This window comes from Drosophila mauritiana, chromosome 3R, assembly GCF_004382145.1.
Source record: "Drosophila mauritiana strain mau12 chromosome 3R, ASM438214v1, whole genome shotgun sequence".
In the NCBI taxonomy this organism is placed as follows: domain Eukaryota; kingdom Metazoa; phylum Arthropoda; class Insecta; order Diptera; family Drosophilidae; genus Drosophila; species Drosophila mauritiana.
In genome coordinates this window covers 17,009,282-17,023,742 of record NC_046670.1, presented here as the reverse complement: position 1 = coordinate 17,023,742, position 14,461 = coordinate 17,009,282, and the positions used below count along the sequence as shown (strand labels likewise).

General features: G+C 44.3%; 7 protein-coding genes across 7 annotated transcripts; 2 read left to right on the top strand and 5 right to left on the bottom strand.

The window, feature by feature from the left end:
- Positions 1–1,312: 1,312 nt before the first annotated feature.
- On the top strand, positions 1,313–2,445 carry LOC117143488 (elongation of very long chain fatty acids protein F). The gene is made up of 2 exons (XM_033308201.1): positions 1,313–1,587; positions 1,798–2,445. Exons 1-2 carry the CDS (start codon positions 1,363–1,365, stop codon positions 2,368–2,370), a joined length of 798 nt encoding a protein of 265 aa, XP_033164092.1. The 5' UTR covers positions 1,313–1,362; the 3' UTR covers positions 2,371–2,445.
- A 122-nt stretch (positions 2,446–2,567) lies between these two features.
- LOC117143487 (elongation of very long chain fatty acids protein F) lies at positions 2,568–3,906 on the top strand. The gene is made up of 2 exons (XM_033308200.1): positions 2,568–3,165; positions 3,231–3,906. Exons 1-2 carry the CDS (start codon positions 2,965–2,967, stop codon positions 3,804–3,806), a joined length of 777 nt encoding a protein of 258 aa, XP_033164091.1. The 5' UTR covers positions 2,568–2,964; the 3' UTR covers positions 3,807–3,906.
- An 813-nt stretch (positions 3,907–4,719) lies between these two features.
- LOC117145316 (elongation of very long chain fatty acids protein F) lies at positions 4,720–5,755 on the bottom strand. Its single transcript, XM_033310911.1, has 2 exons — positions 5,488–5,755; positions 4,720–5,415 (listed from the first exon to the last, which is right to left on the bottom strand). The coding sequence occupies exons 1-2, from the start codon at positions 5,701–5,703 to the stop codon at positions 4,843–4,845; spliced, it is 789 nt and encodes a 262-aa protein (XP_033166802.1). The 5' UTR covers positions 5,704–5,755; the 3' UTR covers positions 4,720–4,842.
- A 364-nt stretch (positions 5,756–6,119) lies between these two features.
- Positions 6,120–7,122, bottom strand: LOC117145315 (elongation of very long chain fatty acids protein F). Its single transcript, XM_033310910.1, has 2 exons — positions 6,858–7,122; positions 6,120–6,791 (listed from the first exon to the last, which is right to left on the bottom strand). The coding sequence occupies exons 1-2, from the start codon at positions 7,083–7,085 to the stop codon at positions 6,207–6,209; spliced, it is 813 nt and encodes a 270-aa protein (XP_033166801.1). The 5' UTR covers positions 7,086–7,122; the 3' UTR covers positions 6,120–6,206.
- Positions 7,123–7,631: 509 nt separating this feature from the next.
- On the bottom strand, positions 7,632–8,621 carry LOC117143804 (elongation of very long chain fatty acids protein F). The gene is made up of 2 exons (XM_033308648.1): positions 8,369–8,621; positions 7,632–8,305 (listed from the first exon to the last, which is right to left on the bottom strand). Exons 1-2 carry the CDS (start codon positions 8,594–8,596, stop codon positions 7,739–7,741), a joined length of 795 nt encoding a protein of 264 aa, XP_033164539.1. The 5' UTR covers positions 8,597–8,621; the 3' UTR covers positions 7,632–7,738.
- Positions 8,622–9,241: 620 nt separating this feature from the next.
- LOC117144339 lies at positions 9,242–9,883 on the bottom strand. Its single transcript, XM_033309452.1, has 2 exons — positions 9,729–9,883; positions 9,242–9,669 (listed from the first exon to the last, which is right to left on the bottom strand). Exons 1-2 carry the CDS (start codon positions 9,819–9,821, stop codon positions 9,355–9,357), a joined length of 408 nt encoding a protein of 135 aa, XP_033165343.1. The 5' UTR covers positions 9,822–9,883; the 3' UTR covers positions 9,242–9,354.
- A 1,870-nt stretch (positions 9,884–11,753) lies between these two features.
- LOC117144734 lies at positions 11,754–12,428 on the bottom strand. Its single transcript, XM_033310081.1, has 2 exons — positions 12,155–12,428; positions 11,754–12,100 (listed from the first exon to the last, which is right to left on the bottom strand). The coding sequence occupies exons 1-2, from the start codon at positions 12,416–12,418 to the stop codon at positions 11,840–11,842; spliced, it is 525 nt and encodes a 174-aa protein (XP_033165972.1). The 5' UTR covers positions 12,419–12,428; the 3' UTR covers positions 11,754–11,839.
- Positions 12,429–14,461: the final 2,033 nt, after the last annotated feature.

The following is a 14,461-nucleotide window of genomic DNA, read 5'->3' as shown; positions in this document are numbered from 1 at the left end:
GTTTAAAATTGCATGAAGAAGGGACGAACCGAAGGTCCTGCTCCAATGGAAATCGGCAAGCGTAATTAAACGCGAGTGCGTGTGCCATATATACACACATATATGCGCGCTGTTTTTGAAGTGTGTCGGTTTCAATCTCGGTAAATTGCCCATGAAATATTAACTCAACCATAATGAGACGCAATTTGCGTATCTTTCGCAGTTTGGCCAACGAAATTTGTGGCAGGCGTGTAAAATGCCACACATTTGTGCAAGACAAAGGTTGAACCGTTTGAATTATAAATGCTGTGGTTTTATGTCTTCGACCTTTTTGCCACCTCCACGCACCTGATGCACCTGTCCGCTCAAAATACAATGGGAAAATGGCAGCGCCATAATCCTGCTTATTCCGCGCTCAAAGGACACTTTCTGTGACCCAATTATGGCCATGAAATTGTGACACATTGAGGCCTCGCTGCATTCGCCCTCGCCTTCGCACATTCCCTGTAATCCAGTGCGGAATGAAAAATGACTCAATTTGCAATGGCCGGCACACAACAGCACACCTTATAGCGGAGCACAATCCCCCCAATTGCCACATATAGTGACCCATCCCATCCCATCCAGCACCGTCATTATTTTCATTTCCACCGCAGCCACAGCTGCTTAATAAGAAGTAATTCTACTTTCCACACGGTTAGTTAGTGGAAAATGACTTGGCTTATGGGTGGAAATTCCCCCCTTTTTCTTCGCATCGACAAATGACTTTTCGGCTGCATGGCACGAAAAAAAATCCAAGTGAAAAGGAAAACTGGCGAGAATTTTCCGACTGCCAGATATCCGCTATAGAGATTCACACCATGGTGCACCATGAACCATGCACCATGTCAAAAGTTGTTTAATTGGAATTCTCAGTGGCGTGAACACTACGTGCATACAATACAATGCGTATAAAACAATTTACAAGCGGCAGAATCGATGTTTGATTGCCATGCTGGCGATTTGCAGTTCAAGCTTGAAACTTGAACTTTTGTCATAAAAGTTGAAATAGTTATACTGGGTGGAAAAAAACGGCTTAGTGTTTCTGGTTAACAAAAGAAAAACACAAATATTGTCTTATTGCCACTCAGGCTTAAGAATTGTGTATAGTATAGTATATATACTCTGAGTACTGTGTGTACTGAGCAAGTGTAGCCCATATACACGTACTATTGCAAAATTAGAATTTATGTTAATGCCGCTCTTCTTTATGCTGCGCGACCAGCTCGCATTTCCAATTCAATCGAAGCGCATTTGGTTGAGCATAAAAGACTGAACTCTGATTAGTTGCCAGTGAAACATTAGCTCGAGTGGAAGCGGATCGACTTTAGATTTTCGTTCAGAATGGCCGACTTACTCAATGGAACCCTGATCATATCGGAGGATCCTGTCCGCCTGCCACTCATCGGAAGTCCATGGCCATCGCTGACCATCGTTTCGCTCTATCTGCTGTTCGTCTTGAAGTTGGGCAGGAAGTTCATGGAGAAACGAAAGCCCTACGATCTCCGTGGAGTCATCAGGGCATACAACATTATGCAGATCGTCTACAACGGCGTTGTTCTGATAGCGGTAGGTATACAGAACCCAGACGGTCATAGGTCACCATTCTGCATAATCATTAATGTGACATAAATATCAGAGAACCTAATGAATTGACGTTATAAAAAATGCATAAACTATCAGTAAATAAAGGTAAATTAACACAGATAACATAACATAACATATAGATATAAATAGATATAGACTTTGTTCTGTGCTTACCACATCCTTTGCTTCCAGGGTCTTCACTTTTTGTTCGTCCTGAGGGCCTACGACCTGCGATGCATCACCGGACTGCCCCTGGATCACGAGCTGAAGAGCCGGGAAAGATGGTTGACCTACTCGTACTTCTTCAACAAGTTCATCGATCTGCTGGAGACTGTGTTCTTTGTGCTGCGCAAGAAGCATCGCCAGATATCCTTCCTGCACGTCTTCCACCACCTGGTGATGTCCTTCGGCGGTTATCTGCACATCACCTTCAACGGCTACGGAGGCACTCTCTTCCCATTGTGCCTGCTCAATGTGGCGGTCCATGTGATCATGTACGCCTACTACTACCTGTCCTCCGTCAGCAAGGATGTGCAGACGAGTCGGTGGAAGAAGTACATCACCATTGTCCAGCTGGTGCAGTTCATCCTGGTGCTAGCGAACTTCAGCTACACCCTCATGCAGCCCAATTGCAATGCCTCGCGAACTGTGATATATATTGGCATGTTCGTTTCGACGACCTTCATCCTGATGTTTGCCAACTTCTACATTCACAACTACATACTTAATGGTAGCAAACAGAAGCGCGCGTTGAAAACCGATTGAGGCCGCAAATCCTTTGAATGTGACTGTCGCGATTCCGAGTAACTAATAAACTAGCATTGGAGCACTCAGCACCAAGACTCTACTAACCGCCGAATCCACAGCTATCTAAGCACTAGCCCTGGCCAAGTTACTCGCTAGTCTTTTAATATCTTGGAGTCACTTAGCATATCCACGAGGTGCGGCACTTAAAAATCAAAGCTCCCCAAATTCCCATTTAAAATGCACACTACGGCATACGAATGTAAATGCTCCATTTATAGAACCATTGTAACAATTTGTTTAAGCTAGTCACCGAACATTTGTTTCAGTACAGTTCCCGCTTTGTATTGCTGATTGAAAAGCAGCTCTTTAAGTATAACTATATACAGCCATATACATTTCATACAATGGAACAGCTCAAGAGTTACCAGGAGGAAGACTTCCGCTTGGGGAACCTACAAAATGACCTATGTATATACATAAGTCGAATTGGTGGTACCGCGGCATAATGTAATTCTCCAAAAAATTCAGTTCATTCTGTGCCACTTAAGGTCGAGAGCCGAATTTCGAAGTTGGATTAGTCACTATCGATCGCACAACGCGATTAGATTCGCCATGTTCGCTCCGATAGATCCTGTAAAGATACCCGTTTTCAGCGATCCATGGGTCACCATGGTCACGTTGAGTGGCTATCTGCTGTTTGTGCTCAAGCTGGGCCCCAAAATCATGGAGAACCGAAAACCCTTCCATTTGAGTGGCGTCATCAGGGTCTACAACATATTCCAGATCCTTTACAATGGCCTAATACTCGTTTTAGTAAGTATTTGAACTGGGGCCTCTGGACTTGTGATGGCTCTGATTGGAGGATGCTACTTTTTCAGGGAGTTCACTTCCTGTTTATCCTGAAAGCCTACCAAATCAGCTGCATTGTCAGCCTGCCGATGGATCACAAATACAAGGATAGAGAGCGTTTGATTTGCATTTTGTACATGCTGAACAAATTCGTGGACCTTGTGGAAACGATTTTCTTCGTGCTCCGCAAGAAGGACAGACAGATATCCTTCCTGCACGTCTTCCATCATTTTGCGATGGCATTTCTGGGATATCTCTACTACTACTTCCACGGCTACGGTGGTGTTGTCTTTCCACAGTGCCTGCTAAACACCGCCGTCCATGTGATTATGTACGCCTACTACTACCTATCCTCGATCAGCCAGGAGCTGCAGCGAAGTCTCTGGTGGAAGAAGTACATCACCATTGCCCAGCTGGTTCAGTTCGGCATAATCCTGCTTCACTGTACCATCACGCTGGCACAGCCAGACTGCGCGGTCAACAGACCTTTGACCTACGGATGCGGATCGCTGTCAGCGTTCTTTGCCGTGATATTTGGCCAATTTTATTTTCACAACTACATAAAGCCAGGAAAGAAGTCATCGAAACAGTCAGCGATTCATTAAAATCTTTGTGATTAAAAAAATTAACTAAATTTAAACTAAATCATGAGTAAACAGCCTAATTAATCCCAAAACAACAATAGCCGCTGTCTATTTTTGAATATTTCATATATTTTATAGGTTAAATAAATTTAAAAAAATTCTTTCTTTGAGTCAAACTATTTTTAAGGCCGTCTCAACACTGTCATGCAAAGGGTAGATATAAAAATAGCTAAAAATCGAATGCCAAAAGGGGGAACGCAGGCATGCGACTGCTAAGGGAACTGCACAATGCACGTTTAATGTCATTTAAAACGGCAATTACTCAGCACGCTCGGTGGCTCGGCCAGTTGGAGGCCCCATTCCAGGGGCCAAGGAAGGACGAAGGACGATGGGCTAAGGACGAAGGACCCGAAAAGCCAGTGCCCAGCCAGGAACCACTGCACTTGGCTGCGGCTTCGCTTTAATGTTGCCGCTTGGCCGCAATTATTCAGCTGGCACTTTGACTCTGATTCGCCGCATGCGATTCCTATGCAAATACGGCCGGCCACGGGTGACCCTTCCGGTGCCATAAATCGCCGGTGCTGGTGCCCAGGTCCAGGCCCGTTCCTAATATTCTAATTAAAAGCAGCATGGAATGTCCAGAGACGTGCTCGGTCCAAGCTCTGCGGAGCATGCAGATCACGTGCAAGGGGAATCCCCTCGATTCGGCAATGGAAACCACGACCACGAGTAGTCGAGATGTGGCCGGTGGGATTTATTCCGGACGGAGTCCAACTCCTTGACCTTCTCGACTGCATTTGAATTAACTGTCGATGCATTTGAATTCATCTATTATTCAAACGGCGCATATGCAAATTGTCGAGTACACTCAGAGAAATTTGTGACGTGTCACTTTATAATTCAATTTAAATTTAAATAATAATAAAAAACAGGATCAAAGTTGGGAATTTTATAAAAATTATTTATGAAAGTTGGAAAGACAATCCTCAATCCTATGCACCCAAATAGTTGTGCACATACGAATTACCAGTTTTTGATCACAGTGTAGCAGATGCATTCAGTTGACCTTGCCCTTGGACTTGACCTCTTTCGGTCGAATGTAGGTCTTTATGTAGAACTTGGTGAACATCAGAAACATGAAGGCGCTGGCCGAACTTATGACGTAGATGACACCCCGCGACGCCGAGCAGTTGGGCTGGAAGTAGGTGTACATGCAGTGCAGGAACATCATGAGGAACTGCACCAGCTGGCCCAGGGTGAGGTACTTCTTCCACCAGAGGCTCTCCTGCACATTCTCGCTCTGCGACGAGGCGTAGTAGTAGCCGTACATGACGATGTGCACCAGGACATTGAACATGCAGATCAGGAAGACATGGCCACCGAAACCGTAGAATCGGATCAGCATGTGCGAGGTGAAGACCATGAAGACGTGATGGAACACATGGAGGAACGTGATCTGGCGCTGCTTCTTGCGCAGCACAAAGAATATGGTGTCCATCAGGTCGAGCACCTTGTTCAGATGGTACAGGTACGACAGTGTCCTTTCCGTGGACTTTAGCTCATGATCCTGCGGCAGGACCTGCATGCAGTTCAGGTTGTACGGCTTCAGCACGAATAACAGGTGGATGCCCTGGGTGATACGGAGAAGTCCATTACAAACGATTGGAAAACTGTGTTCATCGATATCCTTCGACTTACGTACCCCCACAAAAATCACCGAATTGAACAGGACTTGTCCGATGTTGTAGAACTTGAGCACACCTCGCAGCTGCAGTGCCTCATGCTTGTCCATCAGCTTCCTGCCCAGCTTGAGCACAAACAGTAGATACACCGTGATGATGATCACCGAGGTGCGGATACTGCCCGCCAGCGGCAGCTGGACAGGATCGGCCAAGGGCTTATCGAACACCTCGAACATTTTCGCGCACGACTTATCGGATGACTTGACTTTTAGCTTCTGTGCTTTCTTTCTTGCCCGATAGCCACTATACTATTACCTATTTGCTAATTACATTAGTGCAAATTTCCGGTATGTTTAACCCACTATCAACCTTCAACTTGAATACTTAAAGCTTTGCAAATCGAACTAAATATAAGTAACAGTTCAACTATGTTTTTATTTTCCACATTTTTGTTAATCAGCAGAGCCATTATTTAGAAAATTATTCCTTTTGACATTGTTGTCAATCCAAAAAATAAGTGTCCTACATTTATATAAAATTGGCGAGACCCAATTAAAAGGGTATTTTGCATATTTAATAGTATTCAATAGCAGTCCAGTGAATAGAATGTTCTAGAAACCAACAAATATATCCCATTGGTCTATATATAATATACGATACATATAAAAAGAATTTATTTGTTATACCAAAAGCATTTATAAATGACATTGATTAATATAAGGAACAGTGATATTATATCTTAATTAGCTTTGCTCATCGTCCTACCCGCCGAGTTGGTTTTCTTGGGAAGAATGTAGGTGCGGACGTAGAAGTTGCTGAATAGAATTATAAATACTACGGAGATCAGTGAGCCCCAAGTTGCCGATAATCGGGATGTTTGGCAATCAGCTTGCCGGAGGATATAGACGCTGTGCGAGAATATGATAACGAACTGGACAAGCTGGACGACTGTGATGTACTTCTTCCACCAGAGATCGCCACCCGAGTTACGATTGAGGGAGGATTGGTAGTAGTAGGTGTACATCATGGTGTGCACCACCACGTTGAAGGTGACCAAGAAGAGCCCATGGCCGCCGTATCCATAATAATACAGGTACAAGAAGCTCGCGTACACCATGTATACGTGGTGGAAGACGTGCAGGAAGGATATCTGGCGATACTTCTTTCTGAGTATAAAGAACACCGTCTCCAGCAGATCCATGATCTTGTTGAAGAAGTAGGAGTAGCTGACCCAGCGCTCCCAGTTCTTGTACTCATGATCCAACGGCAGATTGGCGATGCAACTGAAGTTATAGTTGCCAGGACCCAGCATGAAGTGCACACACTTTAAGTTTGGAGATAAATATATTAAATATTAATAGATTTTTGTTAAACTAAGAGCATTACTTACAAAGACTAGCATAATGACATTGTATGCGATCTGCACGATGTTGTAGATCTTGATAGCTCTATCCAGATTGTAGGGCTTTCGATTCTGCATAAACCATGGACCCACAACTTTTATGAAGACTAGGTAGATTCCAAGGATGGTCAGCACGGTCCACTGGCTGCCGGTCAGGGGAAGACGCACAGGATCCGGCGGCGATCGATTCAGGAAGTCCAGCATATGGGCAATCATGTCGGATATCTAAGTGTTATCGACGTCGGCGGAACAGCGACTGATATATACATTATTTAAATGGACTGCGGCCGAGAACTGAATTGGTAATCTGCTCGTTTTCGAGGCTGATTTAAGTGTGTGCTTCTATTATACAAATACCTACATACGTAAGCAAAACCTATTACGCCGACCATAAAAGAGGGTATCGCGGTCACAAAATAAGGAAAATAGGTGTCCATCGTTTGGAATGCCGGATATGTTATCCACTGTCTCCTGGTTACGAAAGATAAAATAATGGCATTCGTATCTAGCTCTTAATGTAGTCCAGTTTTTAATGCAGTCCAGTTTTTAATGCCTCTTGACGTAATAACTTTAACGTATTCTAAGATCAATGGATTTTATATAATTCTACACGTGTCACTCCTAATGAAGTCTACCTACACTTTGATATTTAAAATTATATTTTCGTAGAAATAGCATACAATTTCGGGCAAGTCTTGTGTTTTTCCACCTTTTTCCATAATATTATCCATCCGACTATCAGTCATTACTACTAAACAAATATACAATTGAAATACATCTTTATGATATTTATTAACTCTAAAATTAAAATAGGTTTCTCAATAGAGATCTAAATGCTTCACAGAACAAATCTGATGAGTAGCTCTAGCTTAGATGTTTTTCTGTTTCGTTTTCTTGGGTCGGATATAGGCATGAAAATAGAAGTTACTAAATAAGATGATGAACACAACGGAGATGGTGCCGGCACAGGTCGCCGAGAACCGGGCAGATGGACAGTCCGGTTGCTTCAGGGTGTAGATACTGTGCCCCAGAACGATTCCGAACTGGATGAGCTGAACGATGGTGATGTACTTCTTCCACCACAGATCGCCCTTTGAGTCGCGATTGAGCGACGACTGATAGTAGTAGCTGTACATCATGATGTGCACGACGACGTTGAAGAAGCACATGAAGAACCCATGGCCACCGTATCCGTAGTAGTACAGATACATGAAGCTGAAGTACAGCATGTACATGTGATGGAAGACGTGCAGGAAGGATATCTGGCGATCCTTCTTCCGCAGCACGAAGAAGACCGTCTCCAGCAGATCGAGCAGCTTGTTGAAGAAGTACGAGTACGTGAGCCAGCGCTCCCAGGTCTTGTACTCATGATCCGACGGCAGGTTCTGGATGCACCTGAAGTTATAGTCACCGGGTCCCAGCATAAAGTGAACAGCCTGTAAAGTGGTTTGTCTATATTAAGCAATCCGTGTTGGTTGATATTTGGGGGGGAAACTCACAAAAAAGCACATGATGACATTGTACACGATCTGCATGATGTTGTAGCCCTTTATCAGACCTCGAAGGTCAAAGGGCTTTCGATGCCGCATGATCTTTGGACCCACTATCTTCACGAAGAGCAGATAGGTGGCCAATACCATTAGGACGGGCTTGTGGCTGGCCAGGAGTGGCAGGCGCACAGGATCGGGTGGGGACTTGCCCAAAAAGTCCACTAGATCACCCAACATTGCGATTGTGTGTGCTTTCCGTGGATCGTTGGAAACGCGACTAATTTTATTGTGGTCTATAAGCTTCGATTAACACGCTTAATTAGCATGTTAATTTAGGCGTAAGTACGACAAGCAGGGTTTACCAATACTCGAAGCATGCGACAGATGCATGATTTGTGTTTATATACCCAATAAATTTAAAGAGCCTGAGGAGACAGACACTGAAAATAACCATGAAAACTGGATTCCCCTTGGCTTTAAATCAATACCAATAATGCAAAACTTTCCACGGACCTTCGCAACTTTAAACATGATTATGGAAATTCCATTAAAAGTTTAATGGGCTACCGGGAAATGTTCGAAAATCACGCACATGCGAAACGCAAGCGTTACAAAAAGATGGGCGGCCATTCTCGTATCGCATCGGGTTACGCAGTGGGCGTGGCCAAACTGCAACTGCAGCAACTACCATACAAAGCGGATGCGAAAATGGGACACAAACAAATACCGCCACATCACGCACATCCGGTGCAACAAAAGTGGCAACAGCCAAAACAAATTTAGAACTAAATACGGGTTGGGTCGGCATCTAGTGCACTTATTTAAATGCAATAGTGGGTTTTAGCACAATCTACATATAGATTTGAAAGAGTCTACCAAATTCGTTGTGTTTTTTATTGAGCGCTTTAATAAATGGCAATGAGCTGATGTCGAAACTAGCCTAATTAGATACCAGTCGCTGGCTTATAAAAATGAAAATTCAGGCCAAGAACAAATCACTCGTTGTCGGCTGTCTCACAAACAGCCACATACTTGCGATTCTTAATTACCACAGTTTGCATGAGTAAAGGTGTGGCCTTCGGAATCCGATGCACCTTGGGTGGATCGATTACGCGGAGATTGTAGCTTTGGAGAGGGCGCATCATCTGTTCCTTCTTCTCAGTTTCCAGATCAGCTGCTTTCTTGGCTATCCCTTCGCTTTTATCCTCGCAGGTAATCCTTTTTATTTTCGCCTGCTTGGCAGCTGCATTCTTTTTACGATTCTCAGCTTCCATCTGCTTTTTTTCCTGAAACGTGCTCTTAAAGCAAATCTGCAAGATTTAACATGAGTTTACAATTTCCACACAACTAGTCACTCTGGCTTTCATACTGGGCACACGTAGATTAGCTTTAAGGTCACAGGATCCTTTGCCATCTTCTTGGTTCTCACGTTGCACATAGAACAGGCGGAAAAAGGTGGCATTTTTAAATTAATTTTCTATAATAATCAAGCAAGTTGCACCACGTGACGAATAGTAGGACCTTGTGCAGCTAAATGTTTTTTTGACAGTGACAGCATTGTTTTCGCCATTTTCGATAAGCCAATTAATTTTGGTATTTCATGTATGTATGCATATGCCAGGGCTGAGGACTTTAAACTTAAAAATCCGAATGCATCCCTGGGAATGTTATCAACATTCATTATCATTCTTTGCCAAATTGCTCAACTTTTTAAGTGCTTTGATTTGCATTGCATTGTGAGTGGAAAGTGGAAAGTGGACATGAATGTGGATGTGGGGGCAGTGGGTATATATAGCGCTGGCTTGGCAACTGCGCCCAGTTTTCAAGTGCATCTGCATCCGAAGTTGAGAGCTGATACCGAATCCTGTAGCCTGTGTAAACGACCTTTGATGTGGGCCTGGTTGGTTGGTTGGTTGGTTGGCCGTTGGTTTAGTCTCGACTCGTATTCGCATTAACGCCATTAGGCCAATTTGGCACTTTGCCCTGGCCCCGAAAAGGCGCGCACGGAGAACTTTCACAAACAAAGGTAACAAACGGCGTCAGGCTGTTGCAATAGCTCTTCTGCTGCGCCACCACCTCGAAAGCCGCCCGAGAAGTAGCCAAGAGTCACCCAACTGCCCCGCTCCTCCTCGCCGTTCCACTCCATGCCACTCACATGCCAATGCCCGTGTAAATAAAAGTCAAGTGAGGAAAACAAATAAATTAGAAGCGCATCCTCCGCTCGTTGGCAACGGGCATTTCTCTTCGTTATTGCGCGACTGCCTTTAATTACGACACCAGGCGGCTGAAAGGAGCTGGAGCTGCTGTTGCAAGGTCCTGCCCGGGGATCCCCCCACTTTCACCAATTTCCACTTTCCAGTGCCCCCACGTCTGCCCACTGCCACCTCGTGCTCCGTGCTCCGCCGCAGCCGAGCATCCTCAATTTATGTTTATTTGAAAGCTGTTGCACTTGACTAATGTCCTCTCCGTCTGGCCTCTCATCCTGCCACTTAGCAGGATGCGGCGACATTCGCAGGCTCTTGGACCTTGGCCATCTGGTATTTAAGCCATCAAATCCACATCATTTTGGCCAGGAGGCTGTTCAGGATGAGCAAGTGTTTGCCAAGATGTGAAGTAAGACAAGGTAATTCTTATTGAATTTTACTATGTTATAAAACATTTGTTAAATATTTTGTATAATTTTGTACATAGGACGACTGTACCCCAAACGACTCCATCAATAAAGAAATCGATCTATTGATCCACAATCCAAGTGGATCCCCTGCCGTGGACTTCCCGGAATAAATTCGATTGTAATTGACGGCGCATTTGATTTATTAGTTTTCTCATTAAACAAATTGTTGAACAATGCCGGGCCAAGAACAATACACTGTGCGACATTCCATGCCACACGCACCCATACATATACTCTCTCGCCCAGCACTTGCGTTTATTTATGTAGATTGATGGTCATTCGTGTAAACACATCCATTGACGTAAATTTGAATAAACATTTTCATTAGCAAAATGTCCATGAGCCCCCGGAGACAGTCGGAGCTCAATATCTGATGGGCAATGGACGATGGACGATGGTAATGATGACCTGGCAATCACATTTGCTCAATTGGATTCGACTTGGTCGCTGCCCGGATTTTGGGTAATTTATTACACCGGCTAAAAGTGCCAATTACAAGGCATCCGATTCAATCCTTTCCACGATTCCCTGGCCAGCAATTGACCTTTGGTCAAATTGGTAATGGCCCATTATTACATAAACATCTGTCAGTTTTTCAACAGTTTCTAAATTTAAATCATTTTAAGTTATGCACATTTTAAATTGCCTAAACATTAATAGGTATTCTGCTAAGAAAAACATAGAAAATAGTTTACAATTTACCAAAAGGTATATAATTACTTTATTATATCACGTTATCAAAATGTATATATGTATATTTCTATAAAAATATTTGTACTTTCATTTGCATTAAAAGTGGATAGCAGCTACAAATTTTCTTTTCTATTTTCTGAAGAAACGGTGGGTATATCTGCAAGCAGGTCGATATTGTGCTGAAACATCACCATGTCTTCATCCACGATATCCGATTCTGAAGAAACGGTGGGTATATCTGCAAGCAGGTCGATATTGTGCTGAAACATCACCATGTCTTCATCCACGATATCCGGCACATTCCAATAGTCTTCATTGACTTCGTATTTGGGATTCTTGTCGCAGAAGGGTCCGGTGAGTACGGAGAGCTGGAACTGCTGGCGAATCTTTTTGAATAGCTCCATTTTCTGTTGGCGCTGCAACCTCACCTCCGCAATCACGCGTTGGAACGTGGGGTTCATTTGGCTCTTATCCTGGGCAACCGAACGGCGAACAAAGCTCACAAGGAGAGCCTTCGATTGGTCGACGGTCAGTCTCAGTCCGTCCATTGGTTTCTTTCCGGCCCAAATAGTGAAGCAGCGGGCACACAGTCCAGTCGGTAAATGGTACACCAAATTGAAGCACATCTCACATTTGGTAATTTCCAGAAGAGGATTGCGGCGGATTGGGTCCATTGTGTCAGTCACTGGCATATCTTTAGCAAATGCAACTCCCTTCGAAATGTGCTCTGTCACTCGATAGTCTTGAAAGCGTGCCACTTTCTGCCTAACCTCAAAAAGGTTCGATAATAAATCTCTAAAATAGGGTTAACACCTTTACAATGGATTCTTATTGGAATTTATGTGCCAATTGTTTTTGAATTCAAATCAAAAACTTGATCGACCGTTAAAATATATTTTTGGCACGGTTATATTTTTCATGGGAATTTAGCGATATATATTATATGTTAAAGTGACGCAGTGCCTGCAATTTTTGTGTAAATACAAATTTCATGCATTCCCCATCAAATAAATGAAATGAAAAAGTTGCTCCCGCCAGCAAGTGGTTTTCCACCCACTTTGTCAGGTGAATTCATCCACATTTATCAGCTGTAAAAATCTGCAGCTCCCAAAGCAAGGACTTCTTAAACCTTAACTCTTTTGACGGTCGTCGCTGCTCTCTTTTTTTTCCTCCAGCTCAGAACGGAATTCGTTTAATTTCTTAAATTGAAATTATGGTAATTTCCTGCAGTCATGCGAACCTTTTCATACCCGTTCGTGTCTGGCCGGAACCAATGACGAGCGGGCCTGGGCAGGATGGAGGGGCCTCCCTTCGCCGGCTGATGGCTGTTAGCTAACCGAAAGTCAAGTTCATAAATTTATGGTAAGGCCCACGGTGCGAGGAGAACTACCTGTCCAGGTTTTGGTGGTCGCACTCATCGCACTCACTGCAGCAGCACGCCTCATGGCTCAATCCGCCTGCCGCCCCAATCCTCGTGCCCCTCTCCTGGCCCAGGCCATTTGCCTGACGCCTCCAATCCGAAGGTTGGAGCCCGGCTAATCGATAGCTCTCCATGGCGATGGACGGGGTGGGTGTTGATTTATGGCATTGCCGACGCACCGAAACTCGCTCCGGGATCCGACGAAAGTGACACATTAATGTGTTCAATTGAAGTGCCAACTACCTGCCGCTTTGCTCCTCCTCATCCGCAGCGCAGGTGGCGGAGGAGGAGCAGCAGTCAGGACAGTTGGAAACAAAAAGCGCCCCCGGTGCTCTGGCAGCTTGTTAAGCTCGTTGTTCTCTCAATTGCTCCGCCAAGTGGAGCCCTTCCTTCCAATTTGCGCATTTTCGAGCCATCAATCGCTGGGATACGGTACTCAGTGGTGGGCAGGGTACAATGTCTTCATGTGAGCTCATGAAAATGTAAATTCCTGAGATATGTTTGTAACAACACAACTCAATACTACGGATATTTAAATGAAATTAGGATTGTACTAAATATTTCAATATATCTAGACTTTAGCTTAAGGTTAGATATTTGATGTATCCAAGTGTATGTAGACACGAGGAAGATATTCCAATGGCTACTAGTTACCTGTTGAGGAAACGCGTAGCCCGCGGAGCTGCGTTCTTGTAGCGATTTGTGCTCGCAACTTTGTGGCAGCTTCCGGTGTGAGGGACTCGCTTCCTGCCCCACTAATCGATGAAGGATCAACTGGGGCTTACGGTTATGACATCGTTCCCATTCGCTCCCTCAACTTTTTCCCACCCAATGTGCTTGTAGTATTCCAGCACAGAGAACCGACCGCAGAGTTGGGCTAACTCAGTTTTCGGGTTGCGTAGGGCAAACAACTTGAATCGAAGGCTGTGGCTGCTGTTTGCTGGATCCTGGTTTCTTCGTCCTGGCAATTCCTTTTTTCCCATACGCGAACACAACCAACGCACCAGGCGATGGAAAATCAGTGGAGTGGGGCCAACGAGGGATTGTGGCATGGAGATTGTGTTTGCCAATGCTGCAGCTCAAGTGTAAACATCATCTGGTGGCAAGGATGTGCGGATGAACTTTCCCATAAGGCGGGAGAATGAGCACAGAAACAAAATTCTGCGCGGCAAGGATATACTGGTGGAAAAAAGTTCTCGATGTTCTTAGAAAACTTTATCATTGAATTATGGAAACTGCAAATTCTCTGTTGAAATATTTGAAATTGCGAAAATGGAGTCTTGGATATGCAGCAAAGAGGTTGCTGCATTTGCTT

What these genes read in the sequence shown, in the direction of transcription:
- LOC117143488 (XM_033308201.1), top strand. Translation starts at nt 1,363, where the DNA reads ATGGCCGACTTACTCAATGGAACCCTGATCATATCGGAGGATCCTGTC. An exon ending in ACGGCGTTGTTCTGATAGCG is followed by an intron (nt 1,588 to 1,797) that starts GTAGGTATACAG and finishes CTTTGCTTCCAG; the next exon opens with GGTCTTCACTTTTTGTTCGT.
- LOC117143487 (XM_033308200.1), top strand. Translation starts at nt 2,965, where the DNA reads ATGTTCGCTCCGATAGATCCTGTAAAGATACCCGTTTTCAGCGATCCA. An exon ending in ATGGCCTAATACTCGTTTTA is followed by an intron (nt 3,166 to 3,230) that starts GTAAGTATTTGA and finishes CTACTTTTTCAG; the next exon opens with GGAGTTCACTTCCTGTTTAT.
- LOC117145316 (XM_033310911.1), bottom strand. Translation starts at nt 5,703, where the DNA reads ATGTTCGAGGTGTTCGATAAGCCCTTGGCCGATCCTGTCCAGCTGCCG. An exon ending in ATTCGGTGATTTTTGTGGGG is followed by an intron (nt 5,416 to 5,487) that starts GTACGTAAGTCG and finishes CGTATCACCCAG; the next exon opens with GGCATCCACCTGTTATTCGT.
- LOC117145315 (XM_033310910.1), bottom strand. Translation starts at nt 7,085, where the DNA reads ATGATTGCCCATATGCTGGACTTCCTGAATCGATCGCCGCCGGATCCT. An exon ending in ATGTCATTATGCTAGTCTTT is followed by an intron (nt 6,792 to 6,857) that starts GTAAGTAATGCT and finishes CCAAACTTAAAG; the next exon opens with TGTGTGCACTTCATGCTGGG.
- LOC117143804 (XM_033308648.1), bottom strand. Translation starts at nt 8,596, where the DNA reads ATGTTGGGTGATCTAGTGGACTTTTTGGGCAAGTCCCCACCCGATCCT. An exon ending in ATGTCATCATGTGCTTTTTT is followed by an intron (nt 8,306 to 8,368) that starts GTGAGTTTCCCC and finishes ACCACTTTACAG; the next exon opens with GCTGTTCACTTTATGCTGGG.
- LOC117144339 (XM_033309452.1), bottom strand. Translation starts at nt 9,821, where the DNA reads ATGCCACCTTTTTCCGCCTGTTCTATGTGCAACGTGAGAACCAAGAAG. An exon ending in AGCTAATCTACGTGTGCCCA is followed by an intron (nt 9,670 to 9,728) that starts GTATGAAAGCCA and finishes TAAATCTTGCAG; the next exon opens with ATTTGCTTTAAGAGCACGTT.
- LOC117144734 (XM_033310081.1), bottom strand. Translation starts at nt 12,418, where the DNA reads ATGCCAGTGACTGACACAATGGACCCAATCCGCCGCAATCCTCTTCTG. An exon ending in TCCAACGCGTGATTGCGGAG is followed by an intron (nt 12,101 to 12,154) that starts GTGAGGTTGCAG and finishes ATTCGCCAGCAG; the next exon opens with TTCCAGCTCTCCGTACTCAC.